Raw genomic sequence first — 14,126 nt, 5'->3', positions numbered from 1 at the left:
ATATATTCTAGATGACGGCATTTAATAAGACTGACTTGTCATAGCTGCTGAATGGGCCACTGGTACAGACCGTTAGCTCTTCTCATTATGTAATAATGGTTAATCTCCATTCTTCAGGGTTATGATGAAACCATAGATTCATCCATCAATCCATTTAAATCTGCAGATATAAGGGGAACCTTGGATTTCATAGTAATGTCGTTTCTAAACACAGAAATCCTCGTGTCTTTAGCGATCAAATTCCATTGGTGCCACCTAGACCCTAATATTGCGGCCTGTTACTTCATATCCCTAACTAAGGCTGGGTGCACACATGAACAATCTGTATGATGTAACATATACCCTGCCCGTGTACACACTGCGCCGCGATATAGTGTTACAGTATTAGGGGGAGATATATATTTTTTATTTATAAGCATACTTACAGCATACACAGACTCACTCCTAATCATGCATACATACTTGCATACATATACACACACACAAGTATACTTACACACTATATATATATATATATATATATATATATATACATACATACTTGCATACGCGCACGCAGGGGGGACTTCTGATGGACCAAATTTGTTTTTCAGAGACTGAGACACTCTTGTCTCTGTGTCTGCACTGGCTGCGGGTGAGCGATGGAGCTGCTGCGGCTCCACAGGCAGAGGGCTCTGATTGGCAGAGCGCTTTGCACAGGATACAGGCATTGGAGGGAGCTGCTACACAGGTCGAGCAGCAACGGCCCACATGGGCTCCTCCTCTGTCCTCCGTCGTCCTCGTCTTCCCCAGGCACATACACTACTGTTCTGTCTCCTGGTGTAACCCAGGCACATATACTACTGTTCTCTCCCGGTGTAACCCAGGCACATATACTACTGTTCTCTCTCCTGGTGTAACCCAGGCACATACACTACTGTTCTCTCCTGGTGTAACCCAGGCACATACACTACTGCTCTCTCCTGGTGTAACCCAGGCACATATACTACTGTTCTCTCCGGGTGTAACCCAGGCGCATATACTACTGTTCTCTCCTGGTGTAACCCAGGCACATACACTACTGCTCTCTCCTGGTGTAACCCAGGCACATATACTACTGTTCTCTCCTGGTGTAACCCAGGCACATACACTACTGTTCTCTCCTGGTGTAACCCAGGCACATATACTACTGTTCTCTCCGGGTGTAACCCAGGCGCATATACTACTGTTCTCTCCTGGTGTAACCCAGGCGCATATATTACTGTTCTCTCCTGGTGTAACCAGGCGCATATACTACTGTTCTCTCCTGGTGTAACCCAGGCACATACACTACTGTTCTCTCCTGGTGTAACACAGGCACATACACTACTGTTCTCTCCCGGTGTAACCCAGGCACATATACTACTGTTCTCTCTCCTGGTGTAACCCAGGCGCATATACTACTGTTCTCTCCTGGTGTAACCCAGGCGCATATACTACTGTTCTCTCCTGGTGTAACCCAGGCGCATATACTACTGTTCTCTCCTGGTGTAACCCAGGCACATATACTACTGTTCTCTCCTGGTGTAACCCAGGCACATACACTACTGTTCTCTCCTGGTGTAACACAGGCACATACACTACTGTTCTCTCCCGGTGTAACCCAGGCACATATATACTACTGTTCTCTCCTGGTGTAACCCAGGCACATACACTACTGTTCTCTCCTGGTGTAACCCAGGCACATATACTACTGTTCTCTCTCCTGGTGTAAATTTAGTTGCCACTGTAGCCGGCCATACACGGTGCGATATAGCAACCAAAACGCACAAATCAGTGGGATCGGCTGCGTTATCGCACCGTGTATGGGGGCTGTAAGATCTATATACCTCCCCTTGCTCGTAATGTACAAATACAATGGTTATAAATCAGACATGATCACATGTGACGGAGAATTGCATAAAGTTTCTGGATTTTATCTTCCCGTTATCTATTGTCTGTATTTCTATTCAATACTCATTTCTTTATCTAATTCTTTGTCTGGTGATCAGCCTGCCGCCCCCCCCTAACTGCAGCCTGCCCCGCACTCCCCCCTAACTGCAGCCTGCCAAATCCCCCCCCCCCCGCCGAACTGCAGCCTGCCCCCCCCCCCCCCCCTAACTGCAGCCAGCCCCCCCCCCCCCCCCCCTAACTGCAACCTGCCTTTCAGTTCACCCCCATGAGGAGTTCTGTGAGATGCTGGAAGATCTGGTGTCTCTGGCTGGAAGAAATGGTGTCCTGATGTCCAAGATGAAGGAGTTTCATGTCAGCCAATCACAGACTGTCGTTCTGCGACACCACTGGATTGATCCTTTTGTTCGGTCGCTCAGAGAGAGACTGCGATCCATGAATCGGTGAGTGATCCCCTGTGGAGGGTTTAGTGTGTTTCTGCTTGTTGCGCTGTGTATTTCTTGCAGTAATCTCAGGGTGTTCCCCTGTCATTGATTTCCCTGCTCCTGTCCTCCCGTGTCTGTTGCTGGATACATTGAGATACCTTTTTTAAGTGGGGCGCTGATTAGTCCTAACCCCCATCCCATCCACCCCCACATTGCATATATCACCAGGGTGCCTCACACTCGGAGGTAATAAAATTGATATCTGATACTTTGATAATAACACACAAGCTTTCAGCCTATGGCCGGGTCAGCAAGTCCTACGCTGACATCGTGCTTAAGATAACAATGAACGTTAGTCAGTTGTACGTCCATCTGTCATGGAGGCCCTGCACCAAGGCTGGTAGCTAATTATTACTTCAGGGTCCATAGGGAGACCTTGGGGGTGTAGTGATGGGAACCAAATCTGGGCACTGCGCAGTTAAAGCTTTCAGCTCCCAGGATGCACTGGGTACACTCTCCCTACACCCCGCCCCCGAGCCAGAGGCACCTCAGTTTGAGTTGGTGCCCGGCCGGAGCTGGATCGCTGTTTAGCAGCCCTTAAAGCTATTTAATTTTATGATTTGATAGTTTTTTTTTAACTGTCTTCGGAGCGCACAGCAGCAGGCTGTCCATTGGACGTCTGTGCTGCCGCTCCGTCATTCCGCCAGCGCCGCAACACCAGCACCGATCTGGGGATCTCGTCGGGACCCTGGGGTCCGTGCTAGCCGGGCCCCGCGGACTTCCCAGACTGCGACCGGACGTACGGGGACGAGGTAAGGCGAACCGCGTATTAGCTGTCTTTGCCTTCGGTCTCAGGAGACACACCGGAGGCGCTGAGGTGGCCCCCCATACCCTGCGCTTCCACTACACCACCAGAGACAGTATCTGTGCGGGAAGCCAGCATCCCAGGGGTTAATATTCAGCCAGTGGAGTCAGCCTTCCCTGTTGTAGCGGCTCCTCCCCTCAGCGCGCGCCTTTCCACTGCGGTCTGGCTTTGCTGAGCTGTTTCCTCCTGAGGTCTCTGGCGGCCATTTTCTTGGATGGTGCACTTGCAGGTCTCTCTGGCCAGCGCGTGGTCCAGTCCCCCCCCTGCATACCTCTCCATTGGGTTGGTGTATACAGCACTGTAGCCTTCCCAGACACTGTTCTGGGCAGGTGACTGTAGTGCCACGTTGCAGTATACGTTCTGCATTGTATGTGACTTATGCTAGCGCTGCCTAACTGTCAGTGTATGTGTGTGTATATGTATGTATATATATATATATATATATATATATTTTTTTTTTTTATTATTATTTATTTCTACTTCAGGGTCCACAGGGTTGACCTTGGGGTACAGCTTGGATCCGGATCCATGGGCACCATACAGTTAAAGCTTTAGCTCCCAGGATGCACTTGGGTCGTCCTCTATACCCCGCCCCCGAGCCACAGGCACCTCAGTTTCAGTTTGGTGCCGGCCGAAATCGGTTGCACTGTGCAGTGGGGGTGCAGGAGCAGCCCCATAGCTTTATTTTTACAGAAGAAAAGTTTTACATTTCTTCTCTTGTTTTACACTTAATGCGGCAGCATAGGACTGTCCTTCTGGACGTCCATGCTGCCGCTTCAACACCCCGCTGGCGCTGCGACGCCAGTACTGATCTGGCGATCGCAGCGGGACCCCGGAGTTAGTCCTAGCATGGCTCCGGGACCTCCCTCTGACTGCTGCCGGACTCTACGGGGAACAGGTAAGCCGCGAGCAGCGCTCTTAGCGCCGCTCGCGGGGGTAAATGCAGTCAGTTGCCGCCGGTCTCTGGGGACAGACCGGCGGCGCTAGTAGCGGCGGCGGGCTCCCCCTCATGCAGGCATACCCCGCGCTCCGCTGGACCACCAGGGTATAAGTTCCGGAGGGGAACCGGCATCCCTGGGGTTAAATACTAGCCAGGGGAGGCAGCCTTCCCTGGTTTAGCGGCTCCTCCCCTCAGCTCAGCGCGCCTTTTCTCATGTGTACTGGCGTCGCTGAGCTGCTCCTCTGCTGGCCACTCCTCCTCAGAGCTCTCCGACTAACGCAGGCTCCCAGGCAGGTGCATGGTCAGGTCCCCCTGTGTACCTCTCCCCTACCTAAAGGACAGTGTACACGGCGCTATAACTCCCCCCAGACACTGAATCTGGGTGGTTGAGGGCAGCGATTGGTGCAGTAAGTACAATCTTCCTGCATTGTATGTGACTTTGCTAGTGCTGCTGTCTGTACTTATTTTCTAATTGCTGTCAGCTTATATCTATCCCTTTGCTTCTCCTACAGCCCGAAGGTGTGTGGGGGAGGGGCGTTTTCTATTAACCTCACTTTTATAAATCATGTATTTGTGAGGTCAGTCACATACTGTTGTGTGCTACACAGTACCATATTTTTGGGCCTGTTTGTGTTGCATGCTGGTGAGTGCGAGGGTGTTAACTCCGTATGTCCTCTGCTGATAAGTATTTATTGTATAATTACTGTATCATGTCTGATGAGGAGACTGAGCACTCCGGGGCTCCTGTGTTGCTTTCCTGCAGACGCTGTTCTGCTGGTGTTAATGGGAGGATTTATCTCAGGATGGTCTTTGCGGGCAGTGCCAGCTGGCATCAGGCCCCTCTATACCCCCTATGCAGCAGGACCCCCCTTGGGCGATGTTTTCACAAGTGCTGACAGCTATTGCAGATGTCGATCCCTACAGTGACCTCTTCTGGGGCATTGTCCCAGCACTCTATCTCCCATTCCCCGAATATTCCGCAGGTATTGCGGTCTCCCTCCGGGGCCCAGACTGTGAGACAGTATTCGGGGCTGCCTGTGTATGTCCAGCCTCCCCCTGTATCACAACGGTCTGTGGTGCCTTTTCAGGGCTTCCCTCAGTCGGCTCCTCCGCCTTGGGTGGATGTTCTCTCCAACTCGGTACAGAGTTTGGCGCCTTCATCCTCGGCTTTTCAGTCATTTTTGCAGGGTGATGTGCCACAGAAGGCGACTAAGCGGCCTGTTGTGAGTTTACTCACTGCGCAGGTATCAGAATCGGATCCCTCTTCAGATGATGGAGAGGTCCATGAGGATTCTGATTTGGATGCTGTGGGACAGGAGGTTGAGCCTAGGTCCTCCATTAATGTTCCAGCATTAGTTAGGGCGGTGCGGGCTATTCTCAATATAGAAGAGGAGGCAGCGGTCCCTAAGTCGAAGTTTCCTGACTTCAAGAAAGCAAAGGTTACTTCTAATGTGTGACCTCTGTCCGATCAGTTGGCGGATCATATGGCGGCGGCCTGGCAATTACCAAGCAAAGAGATTCCAACCGCAGAAAGGGTTGGCTTCTCATTATCCCTTTCCTGAGGATCATTGCAGGAAATGGGAGACTCCACCGGCGGTGGATTCACATGTCACTTGCTTGGTTAAAACCGCTACGCTACCATTGCCGTCTATTTCCTCTTTAAAGGATCCAACAGACAGGAAAGTGGAGATTTGTTTGAAGTCGCTCTCCGGAGCGGTGGCGCGCCCGTCCATGGCCATTTCCTGCGTGGCTAAAGCCATTGAGAACTGGGCCAAAGCCTTGGCGGATTCTCTTACGGACGGTGTTCCGGATGTTTAGAGAGCATTAGTGGCACAAATGAGGGATGCCGATTCCTATATTGGGGAAGCGTCATTGGACGCAAGCATGTTAACCTCTAGAGTTTCGGCTGCGGCTGTGTCTGCTCGGAGATCCTTGTGGCTGCGGTCCTGGAGGGCTGATGCGGACTCTAAAAAGGGTCTGGAGGCTCTCCCCTTTGGAGGCTCTCCCCTTTAATGGAGATTTGCTATTTGGTCCAGATTTGGACAAAATAGTGGATACCTTGGCTAAGTCCAAGTCGGCTTTCCTCCCTTCGGCTTCTGCGCCGGCTAGGGTGAGGAGCACTGCCTTTCGGGTTCAGGGTAAGGCCAAGGGCCAGTCCTTCCCGAGACATTCAGCGACCAAAGCCTCATCCAAGCCCAAGAAGCATATGGAATGCTTGGCGCCCCTCTTCCAAACAGGAGGATAAACCTGCTGCCTGACGGGACGGGCCTCTCCCTGGGGGACCCCAGAGTGGGAGGCCGACTTCTCAGATTCGCCCAGTGTTGGTTCAGTACCACCACGGATGCTTGGGTTCGAGAAGTAGTCTCTCAAGGGTACGCCCTATCGTTTCGGTGCAGGCCGCCCCACCAATTTTTTTGCACGAGTCCTTCGCTGGACGAGTCCAAAGCTTCGCATCTCTGTTTCTGGTGCAGAGACCCAATGGGTCTCATCGCCCTATTCTGAGTTTAAGGTCTCTGAACAAGTACCTCAGAGTTCCCAAGTTCAGGATGGAAACATTGCGGTCCATCATCCTGGCGATGGAACCGGGGGACTTCATGGTCTCCCTCGATATCCAGGACGCCTATCTCCATGTGCCCGTGGCACCGGCACATCAGCGGTACCTGAGGATTGCTATCCTAAACCATCACTACCAATTTCGGGCGTTGCCTTTCGTTCTTTCCACGGCTCCGAGGGTTTTCACCAAGGTGATGGCAGTCATGGCTGCCCACCTTCGGGGTCAGGGTATACGGTTGCTGCCGTACCTGGACGATCTGCTGCTGCTGGCGAGCTCCCCGGAGGTGGTGCTTCATCATCTCCACCTGACAATTGCTTGTCTTCAAGCACATGGGTGGTTAATAAATTGGAAGAAGTCGTCTCTGATCCCCTCTCAACGGATGGTCCATCTGGGAGCACTTCTGGACTCTAGTCAACAAAGGATTTTCTTGACTCTGGAAAAGGTATCCTCCCTACAACTGAGGATACACGGTTGCCTAAGCAGTGGCAGGGTGTCAATACATTCGGCAATGAGTCCTGGGGTCCATGGTGTCGGCATTCGACATGGTGGAGTTCGCCCAGTTCCATTCCAGACCCCTGCAGGGGCAGATTCTTGTGGAATGGAACGGGTTGTCCCGCCGGATCCGACCCCAGATGCTGGTATTGTCCCCGGAAGTGCGCCGGTCCTTGGCGTGGTGGCTGCAGTCAGCTCATCTCAGCCAGGGTCGCCCCTTTTGGATTCCGGACTGGGTTCTGCTCACGACAGATGCCAGTCTCCGGGGTTGAGGGGCAGTGACCGGCTCGTTGTCTCTTCAGGGCCGTTGGTCGGCGGAGGAGGCCGTCCTTCCCATAAACATTCTAGAGCTACGGGCAGTGTACCGTGCTCTTCTGGCGTCAGGCACCGTTCTTCTCGGAAGAGCAGATCAGGTGCAATCAGACAACGCCACCACGGTGGCATACATAAATCACCAGGGAGGAACTCGCAGTCGAGCTGCGATGTTGGAAGTGTCCCAAATCCTGACTTGGGCGGAGTGCCACCTTCCAGCAATATCGGCAGTCTTCGTCCCGGGAGTCCTCAATTGGGAGGCAGACTTCTTCAGCCGTCACGACGTGCATCCCGGGGAATGGTCGCTTCACCCAGAGGTGTTTCAACTTCTCGTGGACAGGTGGGGTCTGCCGGAATTGGACCTGATGGCCTCTCGTCACAATTACAAGTTGCCCATATATGGCTCAAGGACAAGGGACGCAGGCGCAAGCCTAGTGGATGCGTTGTCAGTGAAATGGTCGTTTCACCTAACGTATCTGTTTCCTCCAGTCTCCCTGCTCCCTCGGGTACTCAGAAAGATCTAACAGGACGGAGGCACGTTTCTGCTGGTGGCTCCAGCTTGGCCCAGACGTCCTTGGTACTCCGATCTCAGGGGCCTGTCTGTAGACGCTCCGTACCTTCTGCCTCAACGTCGGGATCTGCTGTCTCAGGGTCCCTGCCTTTACCCGGATCTGGGTCGACTGTGTTTGACGGCGTGGCTCTTGACACAGCCGTCTTAAGGTCCCGAGGCTTTTCAAGCTCTGTCAACAGTACCATGCTTAGGGCACGTAAACCTGCCTCTGCACGGATTTACCACAGAGTGTGGCACACTTACTTTCAGTGGTGCGAGTCTAGAAGCTATGACCCTCGGGTGTTCAGAGTTTTATAGGATTTTGGCATTTCTGCAGTCAGGTCTTGACCTGGGCTTACGGCTTGCTTCCCTAAGAGTTTATGTATCGGCCCTGTCAGTGTGGTTCCAACGAAGGATTGCCACACTGCCTGACGTTCACACTTTGTTCCAAGGTGTTCTGAGGATCCAGCCTCCCTTTGTGCCTCTAGTGGCTCCGTGGGACTTGGCGGTGGTTCTTCGGGTCCTGCGGGGACCTCCTTTTGAGCCTCTTGAGTCGGTTGACCTCAAGTGGTTAACACTTAAGACTGTGTTTCTCCTGGCTCTTGCTTCGGCCAGGAGGGTATCCGAGTTGGGGGCACTTTCCTGAATCCCACCCTTCCTGAGTTTTTGCCTAAAGTGGTTGCTAAGTTCCACATAGATCAGGAACTTGTGGTGCCAGCTTTTCAGGCTCCGGGTCTTACGGCTGGCGAGGCTTCGCTGGACGTGGTCCGGGCTCTCAGAATTTATGTTGAACGGACGGCCTCTGTTAGGAAGTCCGATTCGTTGTTCATCCTCTTTGGTTTCCATAAGAGGGGTTGGCCTGCCAACAAACAAACTTTAGCCCGTTGGCTTTGTTCTGTTATTAGGGAGGCTTATATACAGGAACGTTTGCCTGTTCCAGCCTCGGTTAAGGCTCATTCCACTCGGTCTGTAGGCCCTTCTTGGGCTGCTAGACGTGGTGCCTCCGCTGTTCAGCTGTGCAAGGCAGCCACTTGGTCTTCAATTCAGACATTTTTGAGGTTTTATGCGTTTGACACCTTTGCCTCTCAGGATGCATCCTTCGGGCGCAGGATTCTCCTTTCTGCTCAGGAGCGTCCCCGCCCTTAGTTGAACTGCTTTGGGACATCCCCAAGGTCAACCCTGTGGACCCCCTATGGACCCTGAAGTAGAAAACAAGAGATATGGTAAGAACTTACCTTTGTTATCTCTGTTTCTACGAAGTCCACAGGGCGCCCGCCCTGACGCACCTGGCTTCAAATGGGCTGTGGTACTGGTCACCGGTGTTTCCGTCTCCCATTTCTGTGAGTATGGTTTCTTGTGTGTTCCAGTCTTCCTTCTCTCTGTTTAGTCTCCTCCTTCGGCCTAGGCTACTTACCAACTGAGGTGCCTGTGGCTCGGGGGCGGGGTATAGAGGAGGACCCAAGTGCATCCTGGGAGCTAAAGCTTTAACTGTATGGTGCCCGTGGATCCAGATCCAAGCTATACCCCAAGGTCAACCCTGTGGACCCTATGGACTTCGTAGAAACAGAGATAACAAAGGTAAGTTCTTACCATATCTCTTGTTATCTCTAATTCTGCCCTAATACAGGTGTAGTTAAGGTGGTTCTTTTACCTCGCATATATAAAAGATGATATTTGAGGTCTGACACATACTGTTGTGTGCTGCAATGTGCCATACTTAGGCAGTGGGCTCCTGCAGCTTATCCAAGCATCAGTCAGGACCAATGTTTTTTTTCTCGGACTATTACCTTACAGGTGTATTCAGGGGTTTTCCTGTGCCTCACATTTATATTCAGGGGTTTTCCTGTGCCTCACATTTACAGAACTAAGTATTTGTGAGGTTTTGTCACATACATTTGTTGCACTGTGCCATATTTGGGTTGTGTGCTCCTGCAGCTTACCGAGGCATAAGACAGGACCAGTTTACTGTATCCTACATACATGGTGGTTGCATTATACCCAGTGCCATTTACTCTGCAGCATGTCTAGCATAGGCAGGAGTATTAACAGGCATCTGCCCCTATACTGTTATCGGGCAAATTATGGGCCGCAGGCTTTAGGAGGAGGATTTGATAGGGTATGTGTGTGCAGGTCGTAATGCCCGATACCTCCTGTACCCCCACCATGAGACAACGTACTCTCTAACTTGGTACAGAGTCTGAGGCTACATCTCATGCCTTTCAAACCATGCTGCAAGGTGGGAAACCTCTACCCAGTAATTCCTTTACACGTCCTGTGTTATCCTCACAGATGCTGATCTCTCTAACCCTGACTCCCCTCCGGAGGAGGAGGATGAGAGTCTATTGTTATTACTGCTTCGTGCGAGCTGTCAGATCCATCTTATTAATAGACGATCCAGCCCCTAAATCCAAGCACCCCCTGTTTAAATGACAAAGTGGCTTCAGCAGAATTCCCTCTATGGGATCATCCAGCTGAACTCATGGCTGCAGCCTGGAAAGAGGTTTCATACTGACCTCATGTTACGCTTTTCCTGTGGCTCATTGTGCAGTATGGGAAACTCCCCCAGCGGTGGATTCACAGGTTAAGAGTTTAATTCAAAGTGCTACGTTACCTATTCCTAGGGTTACTTCCTTGAAGGATCCTACAGATAGTATATTGATTTCAGGCAAGCTTCCACTTTCCTCTCTTTCAGGGGATGTTGCCCATCCAACCATGGCTATTGCATGGGTGGCTAAAGCTATAGAGAGCTGGGCTGGCGCACTTGGAGACTTTTTCCCTAAGATGCTTCTAGGGATCAGATGTCTTTTGTTGCTTGCATTCGAAATGCAGCTTCCGATATGGGAGAAGCGACATTGGATGCCAGTCCCCTAATATCCAGAGTCTCGGCCGCGGCTGGGTCTGCCCGTCGTACCCTGTGGCTACGCTTATGGAAGGCAGATGCGGATTCTAAGAAAGGCCTAGAAAGGTTACCCTACAATGGGGAGATTTTGTTTGGCTCAGTCCCTGACAAGTTTGTAACCACGTTGGCAACTTCAGAAGCTACATTTCTGCCTTCAGCTACTACTTCTGCTAGGCCTCGGACTACATCATTTAAGTCCTTTCGTCCTCAGGGAAAGCCTAGGCAGTCTGCTTCCACTAGGGCCGCCAAACCCAGGACCAAGCAGACCTGGAACACCAGACGTCCTGCTTAAAAACCTGAGGATAAACCTCAGATCAGCCTGACTGGACGGGCCTCCCTCTGGGATATCCCAGAGTGGGAGGCCGACTTCTTGAGTTCGGATGCTTGGATAAGAGAAGTGGTCTCTCTCGGGTATGCCCTCTCATTTCTCAGACGGCCTCCCCACCAGTTTTTCTACACAGACCCTCCTTCAGACCTGAACAAGGCCTTACAATACAGTCCTTGCTGCAAGCAGGGGGAATTGTGCCAGTCCCATTATCTGTGAGGGACTGGTTATTATTCTACTCTATTTTTCTAGTTCAGAAGGCGAATGGGTCTCATCGGCCTATCCTCAACCTCAAATCCCTGAACAAATTCCTCAGGGTACCCAGGTTCAGTATGAAAACCCTACACCCTATCAACCTAGTTATGGAGCCTGGGGACTTTATGGTATCTTTGGATATTCAGGACGTGTACCTACATGTACCTATAGAGCCCTCGCATCAGCGATACCTCCGGTTTGTTATACTACAGCAACACTTCCAATTTCAGGCTCTGCCCTTTGGACTATCCACAACTCCACTGGTGTTTACCAAAATTATGGCTATCATGACAGCCCACCTACGTGGTCAGGGTGTCCAAATGTTACCATATGTGGACGGCCTCCTGCTCCTAACAGGATCCCAAGAAGTGCTTCACCGCGATCTGCAGTTAACCATTGCTTTCCTGCACAAGTACGGATGGTTAATCAACTGGTGAAAGTCCTCCCTGAATCCCTCACAGAGATTGATTCATCTGGGAGCCCTGCTGAATTCTCAGGATCAGAGAATCTTTTTGACATCAGACGAGATCTCCATACTTCAACTACGAGTGCGCAGATGTCTCCATAGTCGCCAAGTGTCGACCCACTCAGCAATGCAGGTTCTGGGATCCATGGTGTCCTCCTTCGACATGGTGGAATATGCTCAGTTCCATTCCAGACCTTTGCAAAGGCTGATCCTTTCCAGGTGGAACGGGTTACCCCATCGGATCAAAGCTCAGACGATGGTGATCTAGCCAGAGGTGCGTCTGTCTCTATCTTCGTGGTTACAGACACCTCATCTAACCAAGGGTCGCCCCTTTTGGTTCCCGAACTGGGTAATCCAAACAACGGACGCCAGTCTCCGGGGCTAGGGCACAGTAACTGGCCCTCACTCCTTTTGGGCCGTTGGACACCAGTCGAAGCAATTCTTCCAGTCATATTGGAATTTCAGGCTGTATACAAGACCCTCATGATGGCAAGACACATTCTTCACTGAAAACCTGTGCAGATTTAATCCGGTAACACTTCAACTATCAAGGAGGCACTCGATGTAAGCCACTGTGGAAGTCTGGAAGCAATGGCAGAAGTGTCACGCATACTGACATGGGCGGAGTGTCACCTCCCGGCCATTTCGTCAGTGTTCATTTCGGGAGTTCTCAATTGGGAAGCGGACTTGCTCAGCCATCATAACGTGCATCCTGGGGAATGGTCTCTTCATCAAGAGGTGTTTCAACTCCTAGCGGACAGATGGGGCCTCTCAGAGGTGGTCCTCATGGCCTTCCATCACAATCATACCAGTGTACTGGTCCAGAACAAGAGATGCCGAAGCAAGCTTGGTGGACGCTCTGTCAGTGAAGTGGACCTTCCAGTTTGCGTACCTATTTCCTCCTGTACCCCTGCTTCCTCGAATTATTTGGAAGTTCAAGCAGGACAGATGTCATTGGTACTCAGATATTCGGAGCCTCTCCATCGACACTGTGTTCCTGCTACCTCAGCATCCGGACCTGTTATCTCAGGGTCCTTGCCTTTACCTGCACTTAGGATGAATGTCTGAAGACAGACAACCCAAGGTCCAGGGGATTCTCTAGCTCCGTCATACGCACAATGCTTCGAGTGCGTAAACCTGCCTTAGCCAGGATCTACCACAGAGTGTGGAATAATTATTTCCAGTGGTGTCGCTTTCGGGATTATGACCCTCAGGTGTTTCGTATTTCTAAAATATTGGTTTTCCTTCTAGCTGGATTGGACCTCCGGCCTACGCCTGGCCTCGTTGAAAGTACATGTCTCTGCACTGTCAGGATGGTTCCAAAAAGGTTTGCTTTGGTCCGCTCCCGGATATTCCCACCTTTTTCCAGGGTGTTCTCTGGATTCAAACTCCCTTTGTTCCCCTGTGGCTCCTTGAGATTTGGCGGTAGGTCTTCGGGACCTCCAAGGTCCTCCATTTGAACCACTAGATTCGGTGGACCTCAAGTTGTTAGCAGCTAAGACTCTTTCCTGGCAATTACTTCGGCTAGGAGGGTCAGAAAAGGAGGACGACAGGAGAGCACTCCCAGTTCTTATACTTCACCAGGATAGGGCTGTGCTTCGCACCCACCCGGAGTTCCTTCCTAAAAGTGGTTTCTAATTTCCATGGTAATCAGGAAATTTGTACTGGCCTTTTCAGTCACCAGACGAGGCGTCATTGGATGTAGTCCGTGCTCTCGGAATTTACATGGACTGTACCAGTTCCCTTCGGAAATCAGACTACTTGTTTGGGCTCTTTTGGTTTTCACAAGAAAGGATGGCCAGCCAATAAACAAACATTTGCTAGATGGCTTCGTATGACTATCTCGGAGGCTTACACATAGGCAGGCTTGCCTGTTCCGGCTTCTGTTAAGGCTCATTCTACTCGTGGGCAGCTCGCCATGGCGCCTCGGCTGTTCAGCTTTGTAAGGCGGCCACGTGGTCTTCTATCCAGACCTTTCTAAGGTTCTATTTGATACCTTTTGCCTTCAGGATGCTTCATGTGGGCTCCGGATTCTCCTCTCAGTGCAAGAGCATCCTCACCCTTAAAAGGAATGCTTTGGGACATCTCAAAGGTCTCCCTGTGGAGCCTATGGACCCTGAAGAAGAAAACTAGAG

The 14,126-nt window shown here is 51.3% G+C and overlaps 1 protein-coding gene across 1 annotated transcript in view; it reads left to right on the top strand.

Annotated features, from left to right (window-relative positions):
- The window catches only part of USB1 (U6 snRNA biogenesis phosphodiesterase 1), a gene marked incomplete at its 3' end in the record, with an annotated part of 32,712 nt that overhangs the window by 17,516 nt on the left and 1,070 nt on the right, over positions 1 to 14,126 (top strand). The window contains exon 6 of the mRNA XM_088466019.1: positions 2,168 to 2,351. Within this exon, the coding sequence (XP_088322145.1) occupies positions 2,168 to 2,351 (184 nt within the window). The remainder of the gene's footprint in view (positions 1 to 2,167; positions 2,352 to 14,126) is intronic.

The sequence above is a fragment of the Taudactylus pleione genome, unplaced genomic scaffold (assembly GCF_031769625.1).
Source record: "Taudactylus pleione unplaced genomic scaffold, aTauple2 ptg002290l, whole genome shotgun sequence".
NCBI lineage: Eukaryota > Metazoa > Chordata > Amphibia > Anura > Myobatrachidae > Taudactylus > Taudactylus pleione.
Note: the sequence above shows the minus strand (reverse complement) of the source record. Positions and strands in the feature narration are given on the sequence as shown.